At 43.9% G+C, this 25,654-nt stretch overlaps 2 protein-coding genes across 8 annotated transcripts in view; one reads left to right on the top strand and one right to left on the bottom strand.

Moving 5' to 3' along the window:
- Window positions 1-25,654, top strand: part of LOC136632266 (opioid-binding protein/cell adhesion molecule homolog) — a 348,157-nt gene that overhangs the window by 272,136 nt on the left and 50,367 nt on the right. The window lies entirely within an intron of this gene.
- LOC136632264 (protein CEPU-1-like) overlaps window positions 8,409-25,654 on the bottom strand; it is a 659,300-nt gene continuing 642,054 nt past the window's right edge. For 3 of the 4 annotated variants that reach the window (XM_066607021.1, XM_066607025.1, XM_066607027.1), the window contains one exon: window positions 8,409-9,207. In XM_066607021.1, the coding sequence (XP_066463118.1) occupies window positions 9,197-9,207 (11 nt within the window). In that variant the 3' untranslated portion in view covers window positions 8,409-9,196. Of the gene's footprint in view, window positions 9,208-19,740; window positions 20,520-25,654 lie in introns of those variants that run through there. The other variant, XM_066607019.1, reaches the window with a different exon arrangement.

Genomic DNA, 25,654 nt, shown 5'->3' with positions numbered 1-25,654 from the left:
ATGTATGCCTAAGCAATTGTACTATTGATCGTTCAGGCATATACAGGAGCCCTTATCACTCCATATAAATGGAGCCGAACGACCTCCAATTGACTTTCAAAAACGTCTTATCGGCTTGTTCCTGACATAAAATCTGTCGGGGTGAAAGAACCCTTACTACCTTTTGGATGATAAATGAGTGTGCATGGATTGGGATTGTGGCATCATATACCTTTAGTTGGATGGGGCTGCGGTCCCTGCTCTTTAGGAACTTTGTTCAACCATTGTATTGTATTATCATCTTGACATTGAGTTTTGACTTGGGTATGCTGGTGTGTGCTGGGGCAGCGGGAGGGCTTACATCTGGTCGTCTTTCGTTAATCTAGATACAGTTGCAAGAAAAAGTAAGTAACTTTTAGAGTCCCCATTTAGCAGTAATTGCCTCTAACAAACATTTCCTGTAGCTGCAAAGAAGACTTATACAATGTTGACAAGGAATTTCGAACCATTCAGTTCATCAGTATAGCTGGGATGCCGTGCATGCACACCCATTTCATTTCATGCCACGGCATCTCGATAGGTTTAAATCGACCCTTCAGTCCTAGACAGACAAAGATGGCTGCTCCGCTTTTCTGACTGACATCATTAGTCTAAGACACTACATTCTAGCAATGCTGAATAGTCAGAGCCAAGTGTATTGTCTTCGACTACCTAATGCACAGCGTGCATCATGTAGTCAAAAAAGCAGTGCGGCCACCTTTGACCAGGACCAGAGGGTCACTTTAAGGCCTGGACTCTGACTCGTTGATTCCAAAACCCAAATCTTTTTCAGCTATTCTCTTGTTGGTTTGCTAGTGTGCTTTGGTTGCCTTTTGCATCACCCAAGGTCTTTTCAGTCTTTGTGGCCCATAAATTATCTTGTAAAATGTTTTGATAGATCTTAGCATTCATCACTCAGTCATCACAAGCCATCCAGGCCCTCAGGCAAACTTGAGCTGGGCCGCAATGGTTTTTCTTTGGACAGCATCGGCTTCCTTTGTGGTGTCCTTCCGAGAGCATAATTCTTGTTCAGTGTTTTTCTAATAGTAGATACATGAACCGAGGATTTTGCAGTTTGTAGAGTCTTCTGTAGGTCTTTGGCTCTTACCCCTGGATTCTTCTTCACCTTTCAGAATTGCATCTTGTGCTCTTGGAGTGTTTTTCACAGGATGCCTATTTCCAAGGGGAGTACTAACAGTCCTTAAATTTTTTCTATTTGTAGATAATTTGTCTAACTGCAGTTTGAAATGCACTAATTGTGACAGTCATGATTATGACCTCTTCATTGTGTGCAACATCATCGTGATTAGACTTAAATTTGTTCTCCCCAAGAATTCTGCAGGAAGTTGCACTTACAGGATTTGAGAGACCTCTTTTGTCTTCTTCACATGTCAGAACATCAATTTCCAGGGGTCTTATATGATTCAAACAAACAAAAAACGGTCAGTTCAGCACCTCCACAGATCCCCTCTCCACACCAGGACAGGCTCAAGAAGCATGGTCCACCACAAGCATCAAAGAGAAAAATGTCCAACATCAAGGCAGAATACCAATAGAATATTTTTATATTTATATTAGAAATGGCTAAAAACTGTCTGTACAAGGAAAATCAGCCGTAAAGGCTTACCTATTTAGGTAGTTCAGCTTACTCCTAACCTATGAAAAAAGTGATATGCGCAAGCGCTGTGGTAGATGTCCCTTCTACTGACAGTTTGTATCCATTTCTAATAAAGACAAAATATGTTATTGGAACTCCGTTGTAACTCTGGATTCTTTTCTCTTTCATGCTAGTTGCTTTTGGTTTAATTCTTAGTATATAGCTGCAGGATAAAAGAGTGTATGCTCATTTTCCTGCATCTGTAGTAAAGTATACAGCGAGGCTGTCATTTCAATATGTTACCGCTGCTGGATTCTCCGATCTATATTGCTAAGGCTTCCCAGGGCACAACATCCAAATCCAGGCGGTTGGGAGGTTAAATGATGACTCTGTGTTCCTGGTAAAATGCACACGTAGCTTCTAATGCTCAAGAAATCTCCAGATAATAAGACAGGGAAAAGGCTGGGATTTTGCTGCTTTAGAGTTGTACCATGGATCTTCTGTGCTGGATATGAAGGTAGCTGTTAAGCGAGCGGAGTCTCTCAGCAGTAATAGTACCTTAATCTCTGCGGCGCCCTCATCAACAGGAGATTGGACATGAACCTGGTCAGGTGGATAAAGAACACTCTGCAAGATTTGTAGTTTCCTCTGAACTTCCATTTCAGCCTCTGCTGTCTGAGAATTTTTACATTGTAGATAACCAAACACTCCGGATATATACACTCCCTGTCAAAAGAAATGTAAGCATCTAGAAGGAGTTATCGGAATCAAATGAAACTTTGTATTTGTGATTGTAACATTGATATACGTAAGTGATTACAATATCAGAGCAGAATAATAATTTATTATCTAGTACCCTGTTGGGCCGCCTCTAGCTTGGATACAAAATGTGATACGGGTAGACATAGAGGCATACAGGTTTAGTATGGTATCCTACGGCGTATCAGACATAACTGCGCCTCCAGCAAATTTGTAGACTGTCAAAGTTGGCGTTCCAGATGGTCTCATACATGTTCTACTAGAGATAAATCTGGTGACGGGGCAGAACACGGAAGTGTGACAATGTTGTGGAGACATTCCTGTGACTCCCTGCTGTGGGCGGCTGAGTATTATCTTGCTGGAAAATGCCTTTTAAAAGCCCTGCCGTGAAAGACAACTCATGTCCTGAACATATCGCTGAGCTGTCATTGTCCCTTGTACCACTACTACCATAGGGGTGACCGACTGATATATGTGATGGCCCCCCAGGGTGTCACACCAGCAGTGGGGGCAGTGTGCCGCTCCAAAACAAAGGCAGGGTTTAGGTGCTCACCCCGAGGTCTCCAGATATGAACACGGCTGTCGTCAGTGCCAAAACTAAACCTCGATTTGTCGCTAAAGACAACCATTCTGTAGCAGTCCAGCTTCATTGTTGACGACACCCCCGCAAAAAGAGGCAACAGTGGGTGTCAAAGGCAGTGAATGTAATGGGTGCTGTGTGACTGAATGTCCTTCTGACAACCTTCTAAAAATGGTTCCGACAGACACAGAAGCCTGTAACCATGGCGCCCCCTGTCTCTGGATGGCGGACAATGAAACAGTTGGAGCTCTTCGTGCTTGTCGGATGATCAGACGATTCCCCCCCCCCCCCCTTCCCCTACTAGTCCTACTAGTGGTCTGTCGGGTGAGTCCTGAGACAGCTTGCTTTGAGTTCATGTCCTCACACATCCACTGGTCCCAACACCTCCTAACAGTCTGGTCAGAACGGCCCAGGTAGTAGGAAATTCGATGATATGACCATTTAGCTTCTCGCATTCCAATGATGCACCCCTTCCCAAACCCTGCTAACTGGGCAAAAATCTCTTTGATTGCATCATAGAGGCATCAAGTGGTCAACAAGCTCTACAGAAGCGGAGAAAGAGTCCACTGCACACAAGTGAGAGTCTTTTTAAAACCACTTTTAGGGTGACAAGACTGCTCATCTAATCACCCTACAGCTCTAAACATTTGCATATCTGTCTGAGATGTAACTGCATGCCGAGTTTTGCAGCAAATAGGCAACTTCTTCTAGGCGCTTGATTTTTATTTATTTTTTTGACAAAAGTGTATGTAAGAAGAGGTGATGAACGAGGATCCTGATCATCGTTTTTCTGCTCAGGATATTGATCTATGCTCCTAATTAGAACTGACCTATAGAAGGCAGAACATGAAGAGTCTCTAAACAGAGGATATTGAACCTCCTCGAAGAGATGGAGATGAATGCTGTGGGGTGTTTACTTTTAGCCCAGTTGCAGATATGTTTTTTCATTTAGCTCCGTTTTACCTACAGACTAGATGATTGTCATATGAGCTGACCCATTTAGTTCCGTTATTGGCACATCATGAACTCCCGTTTGACTAACCACAAATCGGCTAGATTGGTCGCTGGAGTCCCTATATGATTGGGCCCCTCCCTGCATGGACAAGTGACTGATGGTAGCATATATGCCATATATCTGACAGTCCGACTGTCTATGACTCCACTGACATATAATTCAATTTGCTGTACTTTTCATCCATTTAGTGTTTGCTTGGTTTACACTCGGTGATTAACCCTTTCCAATCCTCTGCCTGACGTCTGAAGACATTATGATTTAAGACTGTACAGCTCTGATGTTGGAAGATGTCCTTCGGGGTTCTCTTAATGTATATTGCCAGCCTTTATGCTGTCGGAGCCTATCCAACATGTCACCTCATGTAGTACTGGCTTTAGCCAGCAGGTAGCGCCGTTGTATAACGGTAGAAAAAGAGTAAGCCCCCTAGGAAAACCAGGATACAAATTGGATTGGAAAGGGTTAATGCCATAAGCTCAGGTGACACTTCAGGGTCCAGTGAGAAAGTATTGGCAACGGAAGTGATTGTGAGGACTGGTAACTTGTTAAAGGAAAGTAACACAATAATGTGGCAAGGACACTAAGCTCACATTTATTCACCGTTATACCTCCACCTATAACCTCACCTTGAGAGCTCTTTCACATGAGCGTATATCGGCCGACGATTTCACGGTCAGACCATATACGCTACGATCTAATGCATTGGATTCCAATCCATCAGATCACATGGCCGTATTCCCGCGACATAAAAGCACCCGGCCGGCCAATATAGCGCTGGGCGTTTTTACGTTGGGCCCAAAAGATAGTCCTGGAACTATCTTTTGGGCCGGAATACGTCGGCCGCTGCATGGGCTCTTATGGGAGCCCATGACAGAGGCCGGAGAAGGGAGGTTGCAGGGAGTTTAGCAGCGTGACTGCTAAACTCCTTTCCTCTTCTCTCCTCCTCTTCAGCTGATTGCAATGGGAGGGGATGGGGGTGGAGCTAAATGCCGCACCATCCCGCCTCCTCCCATTGTTGGCTGTGGACAAGGGGAGGGGGCGGGAGCTTAGTGTCCCACCTCCTCCCATTGCAATTAGCCGGAGGGGAGAGGAGGTGAGCCAGTGAGGGGGAGAGAAGGAGCGACAGCATGGTGGCCTCGGTGTATATGCGCAGAGGGCCCATGCTGTCTGAACAGATGCACAAACCTTAGATTTGTGCGCGAATTAACGAGTTTTTTTACACCTCACATCGTAGCGCATACCGGCCGGTCGTGAAAACGGTGGCTGATATACGCTCGTGTGAAAGAGCCCTGACTCTGCAGCATGAATGTCCCTGATGTAGCCGCTTGTATCCAACCCTGCAGAGCTGAGAACGGAAAGTCACCATTTTGATAAACGCCTTGTAATGTGGTGATGTGTTTCTAGAACATTTAAGATTATCTAGTGATACGGTTAGGCCAGTCCCCTAGCCTTCATAGGTTCATACAAACCCCGTCCCCGGCATGTTATAAAGAAGTAACTCACAGAAAAAGAAGCCAAATACGCATCACCTGGTAAACTGCAGGGCAGGGTCAATCACGTATAACCTAGTAGCATGCAGAAAGCCAGATTGCAATATGAGAGAGCGAAATCTTCATGTGGCAGGTAAAATGCAAACTAACAACCGCATTTATCAGTGTTTTTTTTTTTTTGCATGGATGCTGGGGGAGCCCAGGATATCATGCCAGTGTGGCGCACTGTGGCGATCCACTGCTTTGCCAGTAGCCATTGTATTTCTGTATGGTGCAGCGCACTTATATATGGCTGGCATCCTTGGTATCAGTTCATATGTGCGGACTATGTTGTCTGCAGTTACCCCTTCACTAATTTCGGTTGAGTTGAGTGGCTGGCTGCATATTAGTTGGCACATGAACATTTAGCTCTTTCACATTGCAATCTGGTTTTCTGCATGCTACTGGGGAATATGGTGATTGAGCCTGCCCTGCAGTGTGTCTGGTGATGCATATTTGGCTTCTTTTTCTGTGAGTTATGTCTTTGTACATTTTTTCTCTCATCTCTGTGATTTTATTATAAAGAAGAATTTAAATATTAGGATAAGAAGTGTGTGCTGCTGTTAGGAGTAAGGGAAAACTTCCCATACATTCTACCAGAAGCACTATGGTGAGGATGCTGCAAGAAGTAACCCCATAAGGATGGTGCTCCAGCAAAATAAAGTTTTAAGTCAGTCTGTACATTCCTAAAACCAAGAATTCAGCCTCCTAATGGTTGATGAATGTACTGTATGAGCTCCAACACAATGCATTCCAAACCTGATCCAAGGGAATCGGACTGCTTTCTGCACATGAAGTGGAAACTGCATGAGTAGAATGGGCCTTAACCAACAGTGGATCCAAACTGGGACACAAAAGAAAGATGAATAGTTTCTTTAATTTACCTACTGAAATTAAGTTTGGAAGCTTAAAGGCTCTTATTTTTGCCAGATAAAAAGAATCGGAAGATTCTCCACCTTCCTGACCTATCTACATAGGTCAAGTTAATGAAGTTTATGCTTTTCATCCAAAGAGGGGTTTGGGTAGAAAATAGGAAGGGAAATAACTTGGTAGTCATTTTTGAAAGCGGGAACTTTTGCAGTGAATGTTGGTAACAATTTCAACAGGACCAGAAAATTGATATGCAGATCAAAAACAGACAGAGCCTTAGGTTCTCCTATCCTCTTAGCCAATGTTATGACTAATAGAAATGAAATTTTAAGGGAGAGATACTTGTGGCCAATCTCACACAAAGGCCCAAAATGCAGTGAGCTTGGGCCCTTCAGGAGGACCAGCAGATCCCACTGCAGTATGGGTTTGAGGACAGCTGATCTCAGTCTGTTGGAGCCCTTGACAACCCAATTTACTAGTGGACCCTGGGAGATGGGTCTGCCTAAAAAGGCGGACATAGAGGATATCTGGAATTTTACCGGGAGAGGCCTTCTATAACACTCTTGACTCATCTGTACGAGTTGTGAAAACTACAACCTCTTTGGCCAGAATTATATGATGGCGGTTATTGGGACTTGGTCTTGCCCGAATTTTATTAGTACTCTTGCTATCAATAAAATTGGAATAAATATACAAGCCAGCTTAAACCTCCATGGAATGGACAAAGCATCCATCCACTGTCAAGGGATTATCCTCTTGATACAAAAAACTGAATTTTTCCACCTTTGAGTTGAACCTTGTCTGACTTCTAAGTTGTACTCCAGCTGAGCTACTGGAGAAATAAGAGCACAACATACATATGGTTTATAAGAATCTTCACAAACCAATCGTCCAGGTACAGTACAGTGGATAGCCTTTGAGTTCTGATCGCTGCCACCCCTGCAAATATTACCTCTGTAAAGCTGTAAGGGGTAGAAGATATCCTGAAGAGAAGGATGATGAACTGCAGCTGTCTAACTCAACCTCTGAGCCGGACCACAATTCTTAAATATTTCCTGCGAGAGTGTGTTATAGAGATGTGATAACATGACAAGTTTAACATGACCATATAGCTTTTTGGCAGTAGAATGGTGAAAACCGACTTGATCATCTCCATATGCAATTTCTTCTGAGCATGATGATTGAGATTTCTCAAGTCAATGATCATCCTCAATTCCCTGAAGGTTTAAGTACTACAAATGCATATGCCCGTTTTTTTTCTTTTGGTAATGGGTATGGCTTCCTTTCTATAAATACTCCAAGATGGAACTTTCTAGCCCTTCTTCTAAAAAAAGCTAGTCTGAACAAATCCAAGTTCTAATGGCCAAAGATTCTCCTGTCAAAGGTAGTCCCTTTTCTTAGATGAGTGGGTCTCTTCTGTTCCGGAACCGTGGGTCCTAAATATCATCCATTCAGGTTACTCTATAGATTTTACAAGTCTTCCACTGGATTAAAAAAAGCTAGTCTGAACAAATTTATCCAGTGGAAGACTTGTAAAATCTATAGAGTAACCTGAATGGATGATACTTAGGACCCAGGGTTCCGGAACAGAAGAAACCCACTCATCTAAGGAAAGGGACTACCTTCGACAGGAGAATCTTCGGCCATCAGAACTTGGGTTTCTTGTGATTATGACTGCCACTGGCGCACCTATCACCACTTCTTTGGGAAATGGATTCTTTGTAGCACTGAGTTCTAGCTGGTAGGGTGTTTGTGGAGTTCTCCCTCTCCTAGATGACCTACCTATACCTCCAAAGGACTGAGGGAGGGATTTTTTCTTCATATTGATGACATGATCTTATGTAACTTGAACTAAAAGAGTCTTCTTGTCTCAAAGCAAATTCTAGAGTAGCCAGAGATATCAGCCCCCCAGGGCTTAAGCCATAAAACTGTTGCACCGCAGTGGATAGGTGCATAGCTTTGGCCAAAAGCGTAACCTGTTGAGAAGTATAATCGCACAAGAAATCTATGGCCGGGTTTACTGAACTATATGCAGCCAGAATGTCATTTCTAGAAATTCTAACATTTAATATACTTTTGGATTTGAAAAATAACCTTCATTTGAAGGTGTAACTACAAAACACTGCGTAGAGGCCACAGAGTATCTCCTCCTACGTGCATAATCTGTCTGCTTATCAATGGAATCTTGCAAATTTGAACCATCCTCCATCAGGACGACAGTGCATCAAGACCATTTGGCTACTGCCATGTTGACCTTAGGTAGAAGGCCCCATTACTTAAACTGGTCTTTCTTAATGGGAAGGATGTTCTTAAATCTTGAGAGTGACGGCCCTTCTTCCAGATGTCTTCATTTAGCCATCATAGCCTTCTTCAATGCCCTAGGCCCCTTGTGATGGATTTTTAAGCTCTCTCTTGGTAATCATTCTGGTACCTTGACTTGATGTCCCTTAACAGCTTCTGAATCTTATCTACAAGGAAGTAGGTCTGCCCTTACTCCTCTTCTGAGGATGCAGAATATATATTGTCCATTATCTGGAGCTTCTCCTCCGATGAAGGAACAGACCAAGCCTGCTGCTTAGAGCAGTGTTTAGGGCACTTTGACGGGTGCGAAACACAGTCTTTTTACTCCTTCATGTAATTCTGCACATAATAGACATAGTAATTTTGGTTAAAGATTACTTAAGGATGGTTCTGAAGGATTCTGCGGGTGACAACCCAGGCATGTTGTATATTCATAGCTATCCGTGAGAGGATTATCGCAATCCCTTCAGTATAGACGCCTTCGCTTGGAGGTCGATTTTCTTCCTCCTGAATCCTTGTTGCCGAATCCTTCAGCTGAGATCTGAAATACAAGAATATTTATCAGAAGCAGAGAGAAGAGAAAAAAAATGTATACCTAAGTGTACATAATAAAGGCAAAGTAATTTACTATGTGTGTATAAAAGCCACAATCAGACTATATTGGCCGAAGCCTAACAAGCGCACGGACTGCACTCAAAGAGGCTGTGGCCTACCAAACCTTAATTTAAATAGCAGTTTTTTGGTGCCAAAACAGTAGCCCTGCTTGCCAGAACTGACAAAATTTAGACTGAATTGTTCAGAAGGACTGCAAGATCTCAGAAAGTAAAAAAAAATAAAGATACCTTCCCTTTCCCTCTTCTCATTAAATTTTTATTTTTTTCTGCAAACTTAATGAGGGTGTAAAACTATTTGCAGCAAATCTGTTCCGTGTGGACATACAGAAAACTAAGACGGTACTAGTAAATCAGAGACCGACAAGGTATACTAACTTCAGATTCTAACTGGACAAAAGTTTGATAAATACTAGTGATGAGCGAGCATACTCGCCAAGGGCAATTGCTCGAGCAAGTATTGCCCTTAGCGAGTACCTGCCCGCTCAGCGGGCAGGGAGCTGCGGGGATGAGCGGGGAGGAACGGAGGGGAGATCTCTCTCCCTCTCGCTCCCCCATGCTGACTGCCGCAACTCACCGCTCCCCCGTGCTGGCACCCGAACCTTTTCTCTCGAGTGGGCAGGTACCTGCTAAGGGCAATGCTCGCTCGAGCAATTGCCCTTAGCGAGTATGCTCGCTCATCTCTAATAAGGACCCTTCTTTAACTCAGTTATAACTACAGGAGTCTGCTGCCAGGGGCACAAGAATTACACGTTTCGGAGCAGCAAGCTGCTTCTTCAAATCACAGCCACACATAAAACCACAAAAAAGAGAGCTTACACCATCCTACCAAAAGTATTCGGACACTCCAGTCAGCCGAACGGATCGTGTTTTAGCATGTTTTGTGTCCTAAACCATACTACATACAATGCAGACCCTTGGAGGTGTCGGCCATGGGTTGTAATGGGAATTGCACACTATTGGATATCCATGCATTGGCCCGTTGACAATAGTGCAAGGAGCGTCATCATTGGACAATTGAGCAATGAAAGAAGGTTCTGTGGAGTGATGAATCGTGTTACTCCATCTTTAGATCAGATGGATGTACCTGGTTGTGAAGGATGCCTGGGGAACGCCTTTTGTACAACAGTTAAAGGGTATTTCAGTTATAGGATGTTTTTTAAGATTTCCCCAATCCGCTTATGGGTGAAAACTGATAGATTGGTGGGGGTCGGACTGCTGGGACCCTCACTAATCTCGAGAATGGGGTACCCGGGTCTTGCCTATTTCACAGTTGAAGATACAGGCCTTCATTTCTGTAGTGTTGTGGAGAATGGGGCCGCCGGCCGTACATGCACAACAGCGCCCCATTGCACACAACAGCGCAAACACCTACCCGAGCATTGTGTTCTCCTATCTCTGTCTGCCCCATAGAAATGAATGCATCGATGTATATCCAAAATGCCACCTAGTTATTTCTCTAATTTAGGCTGCCTGTCCACAGGCGATAGTTCATTGCGTTACTCATGGTGTAATCTGGCCACAGATAGCGCAGTGAACGCTTTCCATACCGCAGCACCGCTGTCCACGAGCGGAGAATCATAGCGATTCTCCACTCGCGGGATTCAAATCGCGGCATGTCGCGATTCTCCATGGTGAGCCTATCTAGATAGTGTTGATGTTGGTGTATTAAGGGAGACTATTCAGATTTCTGAACACAAGCTCCCTTGTTGCTGCTGTTTTATTTGTGTCTGTGATTGGAAGAAGGGGCTTGTCACTCAGAAACACATTATTCTGGACATCAGTAAACTGATTATACCTCATCTTGGCCTGGAGAAGACAATATTGATATTCCTATTACTATTCCATCTTTCATATCCATGGGGGAGCACATCTCCGCTATGAAGTTGTGGTGTCGGTCTGCTCTGAACGTGTCAGAGGTCCTTACTTGGTGATTGAAAATATCACAGGGTGTGCTGCAAAGTCTTCATAGATGGTGTGCTTTGTGCACATAATAAGGTGAGCGAGCTATTTGTCTTTTATATTGGCTCTTTACCTTTACTGGAGTCGCTACCCATGGAAGCGATGTGCTTTTTTTTTTTTTTCTCTTACCAACTTTGGATCTAACTTTAAGTGTTTATACAGTTTTTGGTTTTTATGCCGCATATAGTAATGCAGATAATGTATTTTACTGCTAGAAGGAATTTCCCTATTTATTGCTATGCCCAATTATTTAATGACTGAGTATATGGTTTTCTTTTTTGGTAGATCTCCTGCCTACCATCAGGGCAGGGGGCTTTATCCTTTCTCTCCGCTGTTTTTTTATTTTATTTTATTTTGTATCTTTACACCATTTAGGCTACTAGTTTAGCGATTAATTGAGGGTTATTGTGCCTAGACTACTATCAAGTTAGCTAAAGCATAGAAGGGGTGATTGCCCCTATTCGATTTATGAAGCTATAGCCTATATATCGGTTTCTGATGAAGTTGTAAAAACGGAAACGCGTCGAACTCACGTAATTAAAGAACTGAATAGCAGTGTAGATCGAAGTCTTTTATTTTACCCTATCCAATACTATATCACATAACTCCGGTGCATACACATGATTACCCACATTGGTGGATTGGACTGCGATATATAATATATGTATATGGGTTTAAGCAACAGGAAGATGAGTAGGATTACTCCAGAGGACTAGGGGGAACATTATTAATTCCTCTTCTAGTCACTCAGATACAGTGTGTATAACACAGTCCAAATGTTTTGGAGATCGTTTCTTGCTTCGATGCTTGAGTGAGAAACTTTTTCAATTTTTTTTCACTTCTGATTTCTGAACTGGATATCTATGGGACCATTTTAGTCCTATAGGCATATATCACGTGAAGTAATCTTTCTGTTTCACGAATAAGTTTGCCAACCATTAGCAAACGCATCTGGATGGAATATTCGTCCTACCAGATGTTAGCTTGTGGACTGTGTAAAACACCTAGTGACTCGTTTTTTTACATGCCATCACCCCTCCTCTCAGTACCCCCATAGTACTAGTGCCAGGATGAGGCCCCACAATGTAATTGCTCTCTTCGTGGCCCAACATGCTAATAGTGCCCCAATTGTGGCCCAACTTGGAAATCATGCCATCTTGGCTCATGCAATGGACAATTTTAATTGCTTGGTCCTTAAAACAAGAAATAAGCTTGTCAGTAAGGGGTTAACCTGCGTTCTTGACCGTGCCTTTTATTGCATAGCTTCAGTTTACAAGACCTACAATACATGGCATTGCTGGCTTCCTCCATTATGTATTTATACCTCTTTTGACAGCGGTCGGCTGACTTCTGTGGTCAGATAACCAAGAGGCTATTGATCTGATTGGCTGATTTACCAAAGTTGCTTCCTGGATCTCTGTACATTTAATGGGTATGCTTATTGTCATGATGGCATATGTTATGCATATTGATTGACCAGATGGGTGTTTGCTTAGTAATTAAAGCATCCTTTGAGCATGTAGCTGCACCTTGATAAGTGTCTGTCTTATGTCATGTACACACTAGTTGTCTTATTAATTTATCAGCATGTTTTGATTGAATATGGATTACCCATCAAGGGGCAGCACACAATTTTAAAGCGGGATTTCCAAAGAGGGGCAATGAATACACTGTGGCAACTTTTTCATTTTATATTCAGCCACGCTTGTAACCCTGCAAAATACCACCCGCTCCCCTTTGTGCTTGCTAAATAGTAATAATGCCATTTTTTTGCACATGTGCCTGCCATAACACAAATATGGCACCACAACCAAATTCCTGATATAAATACGCCATGAGAACCGGCTCCAGAATGTAGCTAAAATCATAAGTACGACTCCAGAGCCAAGCTCATAACATAAGGACAGTATCAGAACTAAGCATATAACAAATACAACCCAGAACTAGGCTCATAACACTCAGTACTTTTATAACATGGCACACTTAGATACAGAGGTTCAGATTTAGGAGACTGCTAAATAATGCAGTCACCAGGTAGTAGTCAGATACCAGCATTACACAGTTATAGTGATTACATTGCAGTTACCTCCAGTAACCACAGGTGACTTCTCCTCTGAATGCAGTTGTTCCCTTTTCTTTTCTGTTTGGTTCCAGACCAACATGAAGACGTCTTCCAATCACAACACATCTCTGTACACACTCCCTATCATGCCATTACCCCTCCTCTCAGTACCCCCATAGTACTAGTGCTGGGATGGGGCCCCACAAAGTAATTGCTCGCTTCGTGGCCCAACATGGTAATAGTGCCCCAACTTGGAAATCATGCCATCTTTGTAGCCCAGTTTAGTAAAAGTGTACCCCTCTCTGGCCCCACTTAGTGATAGTAGCCCCTCTGAGTTCCCAGTTACTAAAGTTAGTTCATGGAATCCAATTCTGGGGTAAAATAAAGGCTCAAGTTCAACAACACTTTCATTTTACCCCATTCTGGGATTCATTGAACTGTGGATAACCAGGTCCTTATTAACCATGGAGAGGGAAGACAGCTTGTAGCTATCCTGTGAAAGTGTCCCATTCATTGCCACACTTAGTAATGGTCTCCCTTTGTGTCCCTACTTAATACATTTTGTCCCCTCCGTGGCCCCACTTTGTAATAAAGTCCCTTGCAGTCACAGACCCAGCAGAATTCTCCTCCCTCACACACCACTAGTGGGCGCTGTACAGCACATAATTCGACTCCCCTCTTCTCTTGCTCTCTGGGCACAGCACTATACTGAGAGAGCAGGTAAAGGGGGGGGGGGGGGGCAGTCTGACTAACGCTCTACAGACCGTATGGCGTCCGGCAGCAGTGTGTTAGGGAACAGGATTATTCTGTTGCCATCAGCCAGCAGGGGAGTTTCTGGTCAACTAGAAGCCCCTTTTCCCCCAAAATTTGCCCTTGCCCATATATATCCCCCCAAATTTTGTTATACTTGGTTTTTACTGTAGTGGATTAAAAAAGACCTTTTGGATGATCTAACACCCAGATGGATGCTGTCCCTTTTATACCTTATCCAAGAGTCAGCAGTTAGTATCAGAGTCATATCATTCCACTTCCAATGCTTCTACAAAGCGTTAGGATAACCGCATGCCTATATAACTCCGCCCACCCATGATATCCAATGCGTTTTTCGACGCAGTGTGGAAACCCAGCCTTATACAATCTGTATTAGCGATCGTAGGAGATTAAAAACTCACATCCAATTATAGAAGTTGCACAGGGTGATATCACTTGTAGAATACCGTATGTGGGAGAATTCCAGGTGTTGGGCACGATATGCCCGTATCAGAGGGCGCTGGGAAACATTAAATCAGATGCATTTTTGCTGGAACTGCAGGATGAGGTCCCTCAGGCCCTGTATTTGTCTTGCCGTCTATCTTTCTCCACCCGTCATTACTTCTTGCCATAGGGGGTCTGGCTGATGATTTAGTTTTTTCACTGTTTCGATGAAGTCCAGCAATAATTGGCTGTGCCCTTCCTAAGCTATGACTTTCTCTGCCATCCAGCTGCTCTGCAGATAATTAATACAACAGACCAGCTTTAAAAATCATTCTTCCTGCAGATACTGTAAATAGCCGAGCTCTCCCAAGTCTGGAACGTGCACAATACTTTACCCTGCGCCATTCATTAACCACTTGTGGGCCATTGTTTATTTACTACTAGCACTTCTGCTGGGCGCCCTGTGTTTGGTTCATAATGAAAGCTGCGGGCTGTGGTCATTAACCTATTGTGGGGAGGGGGGGGGGGGGCGTCACCAACTTTGATGTGTGAAATTCTATTATTCTATTACAATGTCGCCATTTTTGTTCTGTTTTCACTGCCAAATCTACAAAACAGAATGCATCTGTAGGGCCCCATTCTCTGTGTGTATGCCAAGAGGGTGTCTATTTATTTATTTTTTGCCATATAGGATACATCTGATGTGCTCGCTTGCTTGGCTGCTTTCGCAACTCCCATAGAACTAAATACATTAGTTTGGACCCATGTCCTGTGAATATCCCCCAAATCTCCAAGATAGGAATACCCCCTTAATGTCAGGAGATTGCTTCTACTTAATTACTCCTCATTTATGAAGCCACTTGTGAATTGGCATTTTACAACTGATAAAGCCTGTCCACACTCCTGGACAGCGAATGTGAGAAGGTACAATGCCTATGTAACCACCTATTGGAAGGTAACATTTCTACAAAGTCAATGTCCGATCTTCTAACAAGCCTTGTAGATTGACTAAGAATAAAAGCCAAAACCAGAGTCTTCCCCAGAAAAAAAGGCAACCATGTGCAGACACTGTTATAGGGTTTTTGTGCTTTGTTGGTGTACAGTAGGCTTCTGGTTGGCTAGAACCAAACTTCCCAGAGGAGCATTGCATGGCTTTATAAGGTTCCTCACACTTGCTGGGTGCTCTCCACAAGGAGAAACTACCACTCCTGAGTCTTGACCCATATTTCTGGATAGAAAGACATTTTCACATTTGGATTATTGAACCAATAGGAAGTCATCAATCTTGCTATATTCTATTGATTGAGCTCAGTGTCGTTACATGGATTCAATGATTGGTGTTGAGCTATGAGATTTAGAGAAGACTCTCAGGTGTTTTTAAGAATTTTTGGTAATAAATCTAAATAATAAAGCAAAGCTAAGAAAACATGCCTCAATATTGTCACCCGCACCTCAAAAACATCTCCCAACTCCACCCCTACCTCACTGTTGAGACATCAAAAACTCTTATTATTGCCCTGATCCACGCTTGGCTTGATAACTGCAACCTGCTACTGATCAATCTTCCTCTCACTATACTTTTCCCTCTCCAATCCATTATGAACGCAGTTGCCAGGCTTATCTTTTTGTCAAACTGCCGCCTCCACCCTGTGACAGTCACTGCACTGCCGCCTCCACCCTGTGACAGTCACTGCACTGCCGCCTCCACCCTGTGACAGTCACTGCACTGCCGCCTCCACCCTGTGACAGTTACTGCACTGCCGTCTCCACCCTGTGACAGTTACTGCACTGCTGTCTCCACCCTGTGACAATCACTGCACTGCTGTCTCCACCCTGTGACAGTCACTGCACTGCTGCCTCCACCCTGTGCCAGTCACTGCACTGCTGCCTCCACCCTGTGCCAGTCACTGCACTGCTGCCTCCACCCTGTGCCAGTCACTGCACTGCTGCCTCCACCCTGTGCCAGTCACTGCACTGCCGCCTCCACCCTGTGCCAGTCACTGCACTGCCGCCTCCACCCTGTGACAGTCACTGCACTGCCGCCTCCACCCTGTGACAGTTACTGCACTGCCGTCTCCACCCTGTGACAGTTACTGCACTGCTGTCTCCACCCTGTGACAATCACTGCACTGCTGTCTCCACCCTGTGACAGTCACTGCACTGCTGCCTCCACCCTGTGCCAGTCACTGCACTGCTGCCTCCACCCTGTGCCAGTCACTGCACTGCTGCCTCCACCCTGTGCCAGTCACTGCACTGCTGCCTCCACCCTGTGCCAGTCACTGCACTGCTGCCTCCACCCTGTGCCAGTCACTGCACTGCTGCCTCCACCCTGTGCCAGTCACTGCACTGCTGCCTCCACCCTGTGACAGTCACTGCACTGCTGCCTCCACCCTGTGACAGTTACTGCACTGCTGCCTCCACCCTGTGACAGTTACTGCACTGCTGCCTCCACCCTGTGACAATCACTGCACTGCTGCCTCCACCCTGTGCCAGTCACTGCACTGCTGCCTCCTCCCTGTGCCAGTCACTGCACTGCTGCCTCCTCCCTGTGCCAGTCACTGCACTGCTGCCTCCTCCCTGTGCCAGACACTGCACTGCTGCCTCCACCCTGTGACAGTTATTGCTGTGCTGCCTCCACCCTGTGACAGTTACTGCACTGCTGCCTCCACCCTGTGACAATCACAGCACTGCTGTCTCCACCCTGTGACAGTTACTGCACTGCTGTCTCCACCCTGTGCCAGTCACTGCACTGCTGTCTCCACCCTGTGCCAGTCACTGCACTGCTGCCTCCACCCTGTGCCAGTCACTGCACTGCTGCCTCCACCCTGTGCCAGTCACTGCACTGCTGCCTCCACCCTGTGCCAGTCACTGCACTGCTGCCTCCACCCTGTGCCAGTCACTGCACTGCTGCCTCCACCCTGTGCCAGTCACTGCACTGCTGCCTCCACCCTGTGACAGTCACTGCACTGCTGCCTCCACCCTGTGACAGTTACTGCACTACTGCCTCCACCGTGTGACAGTTACTGCACTACTGCCTCCACCCTGTGACAATCACTGCACTGCTGTCTCCACCCTGTGACAATCACTGCACTGCTGCCTCCACCCTGTGCCTCCTCCCTGTGCCAGTCACTGCACTGCCGCCTCCTCCCTGTGCCAGTCACTGCACTGCCGCCTCCTCCCTGTGCCAGTCACTGCACTGCCGCCTCCTCCCTGTGCCAGTCACTGCACTGCCGCCTCCGTCCTGTGCCAGTCACTGCACTGCCGCCTCCGTCCTGTGCCAGTCACTGCACTGCCGCCTCCGTCCTGTGCCAGTCACTGCACTGCTGCCTCCACCCTGTGACAATCACTGCACTGCTGCCTCCACCCTGTGCCAGTCACTGCACTGCTGTTTCCACCCTGTGCCAATCATAGTGCTGGCTGTCTTTCAAATATAGAATACAATTTAAACTCCTCACTCTTCTCCATAAAGCTCTCCACAGTGCTGCAACACCTTATATCTCCTCCCTCGTCTCTATGTACCACCCTACCCATGCTCTCCGCTCTGCCAATGACCTTAAACTAAATTCCCTTTTAATCTGAACCTCCCACTCCCATCTCCAAGCTGTATGGGGTAGAGCATTCCAAAGAACAGGTGTTGCTCTGGAGAAAATGGGGTTAAAGCCAGTCACACATGACTGGCTTTGAATTGCAGATGCCGTGATTGTATGAATCATGGTAATACGCTGGTCAATCAAATACACTGGATTACACAATTGCGCTCACATTAGCGGCTCGGAATTGCATAATCTGCTTGCGGAAAATAAAACGCAGCGTGTTCTATTTTACCGTGGAATCTGTGGCCATAAAGCCAATCGTGCTCTATGGTTGCAGATATTCCTACGGCCCATACGCAATTACATTGCATTTGGGCTGCCGGTACCCGTGTCATCGCTAAGGGACGGCGTGGGAAATACAAAAAAAAACTGTACTGCGCATGTCTGCCTGCATGAGTACGCGGTCATAGGCAATACAATTACGTGCCGTACGGGGTCACTACCGGAATCTGCTGTAGGCCCCCACATGTGGATTCCAACCCGCTCATGTGAGCCTGGCTTTATTTTGAGCTCTCACAACTTTAAACGTGGTTTGAAAACACCACCAATTCAGGGAGGCCTACCTCTAAACTCTTCCCCATCTACACTGCCAGATAGAAGCCCGACCCCTTTCTTCCCACTGCCTCACCCATGCACCCTATTGCATTTCTTACCTGCGTTTACACAATTATGGCTGGCGATCCCCTCACGCAGCTTTTTGTACATGTATATAGCACTAAGTATCATCTCTATTATATCATTTTCCTTTAGATCGTACACAACAAGCTATTGTACCTCTTGTCACTCTATTTTCTTATAGTCTGTAAGCAGGGATCTCATCCCTATTGTTCAAGCTGTCCATCGCTTTAATACTGTATTTAATGTCTTATTTTATGTATGTTGCTTCTGAATTACATAGCACAGCAGAATGTGTTGGCACCATGTAAATAAAGGTTACTATTAATAATATAGAATGCCTCAGAAAAAGGAGAGCAGTCCAGATACTACAGCTTCTCACCGGACACCATGTACAATGTTCAACATCTACTGTTTCTCTAGATGATGATAAGTATTCTGAGATAAAGTCCATGAATGTCCAAAAGGAATCCAATCCATGGAGGTTGCGACCCAGATCAGTGGGGACACCAGGAGATCTCCGACCGGTTACGCTTCCTTGGTTTTCTTTCTGAGGCAGGGTTTCTAATTCTACTGTGCTGGCTGCCTTACTGGTCCCCGGGTCTTTGGTTGTGCTGCGCTACCGTTGTGGGGGAGCGGAAGATCAGTGATAGCAGAGGCTGGTCTGTTGTGAGGCCTGTCTGTTGTTTAACCGAGTTGCAATGACTGGTATCACGCCGAGAATTGTTTTTTTTTTGTTTTTTTTTTAAACTCCTGTATTATAAAGATTGGGGAATAATTTTATGGTTCAAAAGTATTTTATTCACGAACTGTAGGATTCAATGGGAAATGGTTTTACATTCAAAATGTTTTACAGCAGAACGATCCATTTCCTTTTTTCTAACTCAAACTTTATTAATTCTTGTGTTTTAATCTATATAAACAGCCATAGGGAAACTAGGTCTGCGCTCTCACCAGACACACTCAGACCTCAACTATGTAACGGGGAAGGGATAATGAGGAGGGAGGGGCGGGGGGAGGGGAAGGGGTATGCCCTACAGCCAAAAGGCCCTATTCTACCTTTAGTGATGATTTTATTAAGTGGAGAATAAAGTAGATTTCATGGTTATGGAGTTACAACACCAGATGCCAACCACACGTCAAAGCGGGGTGAAGAACGGAGCATTATTCACGCTGCCCATGTGTTGTAGAAGCTGACGTTTCTGTAGTCATTATCAGCGCCAAGCTCTTCCATATGCATTATATTATCTAATGCTTCTAGCCATAGCAGTCGTGTAGGGGGGGATGTTGATTTCCTTAGGGATAAGTTGATGCATGGCTAGGAAAAAGAAAATCTGAGTGGACTTGCTTTGGTCCTTGCCAGAGAGCCTGGAAGCAATGTAAGGAGAGACATTTCTGGTGAGAAGGTCAGGGAGGAGTTAAAAGCTGCAACATATAGGTTATTTATGTCGTTCGACATAGGCAGGAGTAAGGGGCAGGTCCAAAATATATGTAAGAAGGAGCCTACACCTGAGGAGCATCTCCTGCAAGTGTTTAGGGAGTGGGGGAACATTTTGGCCAATCGTGATGGAGTTCTGTACCATTGGGTTAGAAGTTTATAGTTGAGTTCTTGGAACTTGCTCGGCCTAGAAGATTTAGGCCCATTGTTCCTCTGTGAAAGTTTCACCAATTTCTTTTTCCCAACCTTGCTTAAATCCCTATGGGTCTTTTCCTGTCTCCTCTGCCTCGGGGAATAATTTTAAAGAGTGCAAGAGACGTGAAAGATATCCATGGACGGTCGTCTCGTACAGCTGTCTTTCCAGATTATTCAGTGGAGCTAAAAAAAGAAAAAAAACATGAATGCAGTTTGAAGATGTTAAGAGATGGTTGGGGCTTTACAACTGCCTTTTTGCTATTTTGTATCACGCACGGCTGAGAATTGGGATGCAGGAGGAAGAGGAAACTTCTTTTTTTGACAATTCTAGAGATGCCGCCTCCTGGATTGATAAACATGAACAATATTTATTTAAGATGACCAATAATAATCCACTAATAAAATTGACTACTTATTAGAGTATTTGACCATAGGAAATAAGATTACTTGTTGGGTAGGTTGGAAGTTCCTGGATACTGCTCCGTAGTATTGGCTATCTTACTGTGACACACTTTTTTTTTTTTTTTTACCATTGGGACTTACACCTAGGTGACTAGAGCCCTTCTCTCTCCTGCAATGCAACCAGCGTCTTAAATTATATGTGTAAGACATAATGAATATCATTTACCATGATTCAAGAGGTTAATATAATTTTATGGGATACGGGGGATAAAACTAAGAGAGATGCTGTTTTTTCATTATTTCAACCAGCTATTGTTTGGTTCACATTCTGTATGGACGTATTCTTTTCATTCCGTGTGCTTGAATTATCTCTGTGGAGTAAGTGTACTGATTCATAAAAATCTCTCTTTTAGATGTGAGTCATCTTTTACAGATTCCATGGGGAGATTCTTTTGCCTTAAATGTATTATTGCGCAAAAGAACTATTTTTAGTGGCAATATATATCTTCTCTCTGTATACCAGCAAATTTATTAAAAAGGTCATGGAATTTGTGGCCAAATACCCGGCTGGTTCCTATGTTAATTGTGAGCAATTTTAATAATTTTCTGGGTTCTTGTTTGGATCGATTTTAATAAAAGCCCCATAATGGCTTCCCCTTCCCCAATTTCTTTTGCAAGCTTATTAATGGAATTAGGTTTATGTGATGTGTGGAGGTTGAGAAATCCAGACAATACTCTTGTTATTCCTGTACACGTAATACACTTTCTATAATAGATCTGATAGGTATTCTATGTTAGTAGAGTGAAATATCTACCACAAACTGTGTCTGATCATTCTCCACTCTATTTCATAGAATGGTAGAGTTTGGAAGGGACCTCCAGCGCCATCTGGTCCAACCCCCTGCTCAGAGCAGGATTCACTAAATCATCCCAGACAGGTATTTGTCCAGTCTTTCTTTGAACACTTCTATTGAAGAAGAACTCGCCACCTCCCGTGGTAATCTGTTCCACTCATTGATCACCCTCATTGTCAGAAAGTTTTTTTTAATATCCAATATGTGTCTTTTCCCTTTCAGTTTCACCCCATTGCTTCTAGTCTTTCCTTGTGCAAATGAGAATAGAGCTGATCCCTCTGCATTGTGACAACCCTTCAGATATTTGTAGACAGCTATTAAGTCTCCTCTAAGCCTTCTTTTTTGCAAGCTAAAAATTCCCAGATCCTTTAACCGTTCTTCATAGGACATGATTTGCAGACCGCTCACCAGCTTGGTAACTCTTCTCTGAACTTGCTCCAGTTTGTCTGTCTTTTTTTAAAGTGGGGTGCCCAGAACTGGACACAGTATTCCAGATGAGGTCTGACTAAGGAAGAGTAGAGGGGGGATAATGACCTAACGTGATCTAGACTCTATGTTTCTCTTAATACATCCCAGAATTGTGTTTGCCTTTTTGGCTGCTGCATCACAGTGTTGACTCATGTTCATTCTATGATCTATTGGTATACCCAAGTCTTTTTCACATGTGATGCTGCTTAGCCCAATTCCTCGCATTCTGTATGCGATTTCAATCATTTTTCTTGCCCAGATGTAGGACTTTGCATTTCTCCTTGTTAAATACCACTCTGTTAGTTGCCACCCCCTGTTCGAGCTTTACTAGATCTTTTTGAATACTCTCTCTTTACTCTAGTGTTAGCTATCCCTCCTAGCTTTGTGTTGTCCCCCAATTTGATCAGTTTCCCATGAATTCCCTCCTCTAGATCAATTATAAAAATGTTGAACAACACTGGGCCAAGGACAGAGCCTTGTGGTACCCCACTTCATACATTCTTCCACTTTGATGTGCTGCCATTTATGATACCTCTGTGAGCTCAGCTGTATAACAGCTTATCTTCCGCATCCTCCGCTCCGAACGCTCGGCTGTATAACAGCCGGGCGCTCTGAGCGGGGAACAGCTGAATGCAGAAGGCAAGCGGGGACACCTCGCTTGTTCTCTGCATCCTCCGGAGCGCAAGGCAATCGCTCAACGTTTGAGCGATCAACTTGCGATGTAAATGACACAACGATTATCGCTCAAAAGACATCTTTTGAGCGATAATCGTTGTGTCTAAATGGGCCTAAAGTACTTGTGAATGGATTACTTTTACTAATGACTCAGTTAATGAGGATGAGTCCGGCTTCATGCCAAACAAATCAACTGCTATTAATTCAAGGAGGTTATGTTAGAATTCAGGTAGATCATTGAGTTTGTGGGAGCTGGGTTGTTTTTTCACTTGACGTTGCCAAAGCTTTTGACAGTGTCGGGTGGAATTATTTGTGGGCTGTTCTTTATAGGATGGGATTTGGTGAGAAATTTTTGACATATATTAAACTACTCTAATGCCAGTGGCAAGAATGAGGGTAAATGGTCGTATATCTAGACGGATGGTGTTAGAAAGAGAAACAAGGCAGGGGTGTCCCCTGTACACTCTTCTCTTTGCGTTGGCAATCGAGCCCCCGGATGTTTTCATAAGGCAATCACCTGAGATAGCTGGATTGCAGAATGGAGAAATTGAGGAACATATCTCATTATATGCAGATGATCTGTTGTATACGGGGGTGGGGGGTGGGGGGTGGTAGGAGCAGATCAATGAGTCCGGTTATGTCCATTTTTTGATATATTTGGTAAGATGTTGGGTCTTACTATTAGCTGGGGGAAATCTGTGATTCTTCCTTTGGATTCCTAGCCAGTGGACTATTCATTGGAACATACACCATTCTAAATAGTGAGAGGATTAAAATATTTGAAAGTTGTGGTATCTTCTAAGCCTCAAGACTATATTTCTGCCAAACTGTTTCCATTAGTACGAAAGCTTGAGGATAAGGTCAAGTTTGGAATAGTCTCTCATTGTCGATAATTGGCAGGGAAAATCTTATTAAAATGTTTTTGATGCCACAACTCCTTCGTATGCTTCAGATTTCTCCAGTTTTGATTCTATCACAGTATTCTTTTAGACTCCATACAATATTTAGGGGTTTACTATAAAATAAGAAATCTTCTAGCATTAACTTAGAGACCCTTCAAAGTAATAAAAAGTCTGAAGGGTTGACAATTCCAAATGTTTGGATATATTTTTGGCATCTCAATTGCAGCAGTTGAAGGGGTGGAGAGAAAGAAATGAGGTGGGGTTGATTTACTATATATACCCCCCCTCTGGAGGAACTCTAAATTGTCAGGTTTTTTTTAGGTTGTAGGGATTTTCACCATGGAAGAAGAGAGGGGTAATCTTTTTGGAGCAGGTACATTCTGTTTTTTTGTTTTTTTTTCAATATAGTTTTGATGTTCCCCATAGTTATTATTTCCAGTTCCTTCAGTTACGACATGCGCTAGCTGCTCAGACCCGGTCAGTATCGGTGCTTACAGTTCAACATCCAATAGTGAATTTTCTTGGGTGTTCTGAGCTACGAAGAGTGTAATATAATGTTTATATAAACAGATGCTTTCTTATCATTTACAGCCATTCCCAATAACTGTATAAGAAAAATAGATTTAGGTCATATTAGTGAAGATAAATGAGCCGCAGTGTTGCATATGATTCCAATGATATCCCTATCTGAAAGTCAATAAGTATCGCAATTGTATTTGATGCATAGAGTTTATCAGACTCCATTAAAGTTATTTAACATGAGTATTTAATTAAACGCAGACTGCCAAAATGTAATATGGATGGTGCAGATTTAATGCATATGGCCTGAGATTGTGTTAAATTGTGTGGATTTTGGAATGGGGTATTAGAGATGATTAAAAATGAGAGATGAGCGAGCATGCTTACTGGTCCGAGCGTGCTCAGGGGGGTGGCGGGGGAGAGAGTGAGAGACCTCTCCCCCCCCCCCCCCCCCCCCCCCCCGAGCACGCTCGGACCAGAAAGCAGTTACTCGAGAAGAGCTATGCACGCTCGAGTAAATGCTTTATCCGAGCGTGCTCGCTCATCTCTATTAAAAATATATCTTGTTGATATTGATCCTAATCCTAGAACCTGTATAGTAGGTGTTGGTGATGGGCACACTCTTCTGGGAATTCAGAGAGCATTGTATCAGGTGCAGCAGCTGATTACTGCTTGTTAGATGCAGCCTGCCACCCCAACAGTAGGTGATTGTGTTGCAAAGATAAGAGAAGTTATATTCTTGTAAAGGGGGGTATATCAAAAAAGAGGCTGTTTGACTTTTGGGGAAGATGGTCTGATATATTTAATGGATAGTTTACATTGAGTACTAGTTGCATTGAGGTATTGTAGAAAACTGGATGGGATTTAGACATTATTTTCTCGACCGTATGTATGTCGCCATTTAGGGGTGTTAAAAAATAATTGGCCAAAAATCGTAACTATCTGAAGCAATTGGATTCCAATACATTCAGATGAACAATTTTTGGCTACGTAACAAAATTGTTAACTTTTTCGGTCGCTGATTTTATACGCCGCATCAAAAGATAGGTCTTGCCCTATCTTTTGCCGAGATATGCAGGAAGCTCCCATAGACTTCTATGGAAGCTGGAAAAGGAGGAGGAGGAAAGTTACTCTGCATACAGCGCTGGGAAAATAAGACAGCTGGCTCTATTTCAGCAATAATAGTCATTCCAAGGATTTCTGACGGCCGAGTGATTTCCACGCTGCAGCGTATTATTTTGTGAATTACAGCAGCCGCCCATGTGAATGAGCGGTTAAAGATCTGGACTCAATCGCGGCTATTCATACGGTCATCTGAAAGAGTGATGAGAAGGTGGGGAGATTATGATTTGTTTTAATCTAGTAATGATTAATTGCATTGTTTGGGTGGGGTAATACGTTTTATACACACATAACATACATCATTGTGTAGAAATGAAGGGGTAATTATATTCAAACATATAGTTTCAATAAAAATGATCTGATTTTGAAAAAAAAA

This window comes from Eleutherodactylus coqui, chromosome 6 (assembly GCF_035609145.1).
Source record: "Eleutherodactylus coqui strain aEleCoq1 chromosome 6, aEleCoq1.hap1, whole genome shotgun sequence".
Taxonomy (NCBI): domain Eukaryota; kingdom Metazoa; phylum Chordata; class Amphibia; order Anura; family Eleutherodactylidae; genus Eleutherodactylus; species Eleutherodactylus coqui.
The sequence above is the reverse complement of the archived record's forward strand: the minus strand, read 5'-3'. Positions and strand labels throughout refer to the sequence as shown.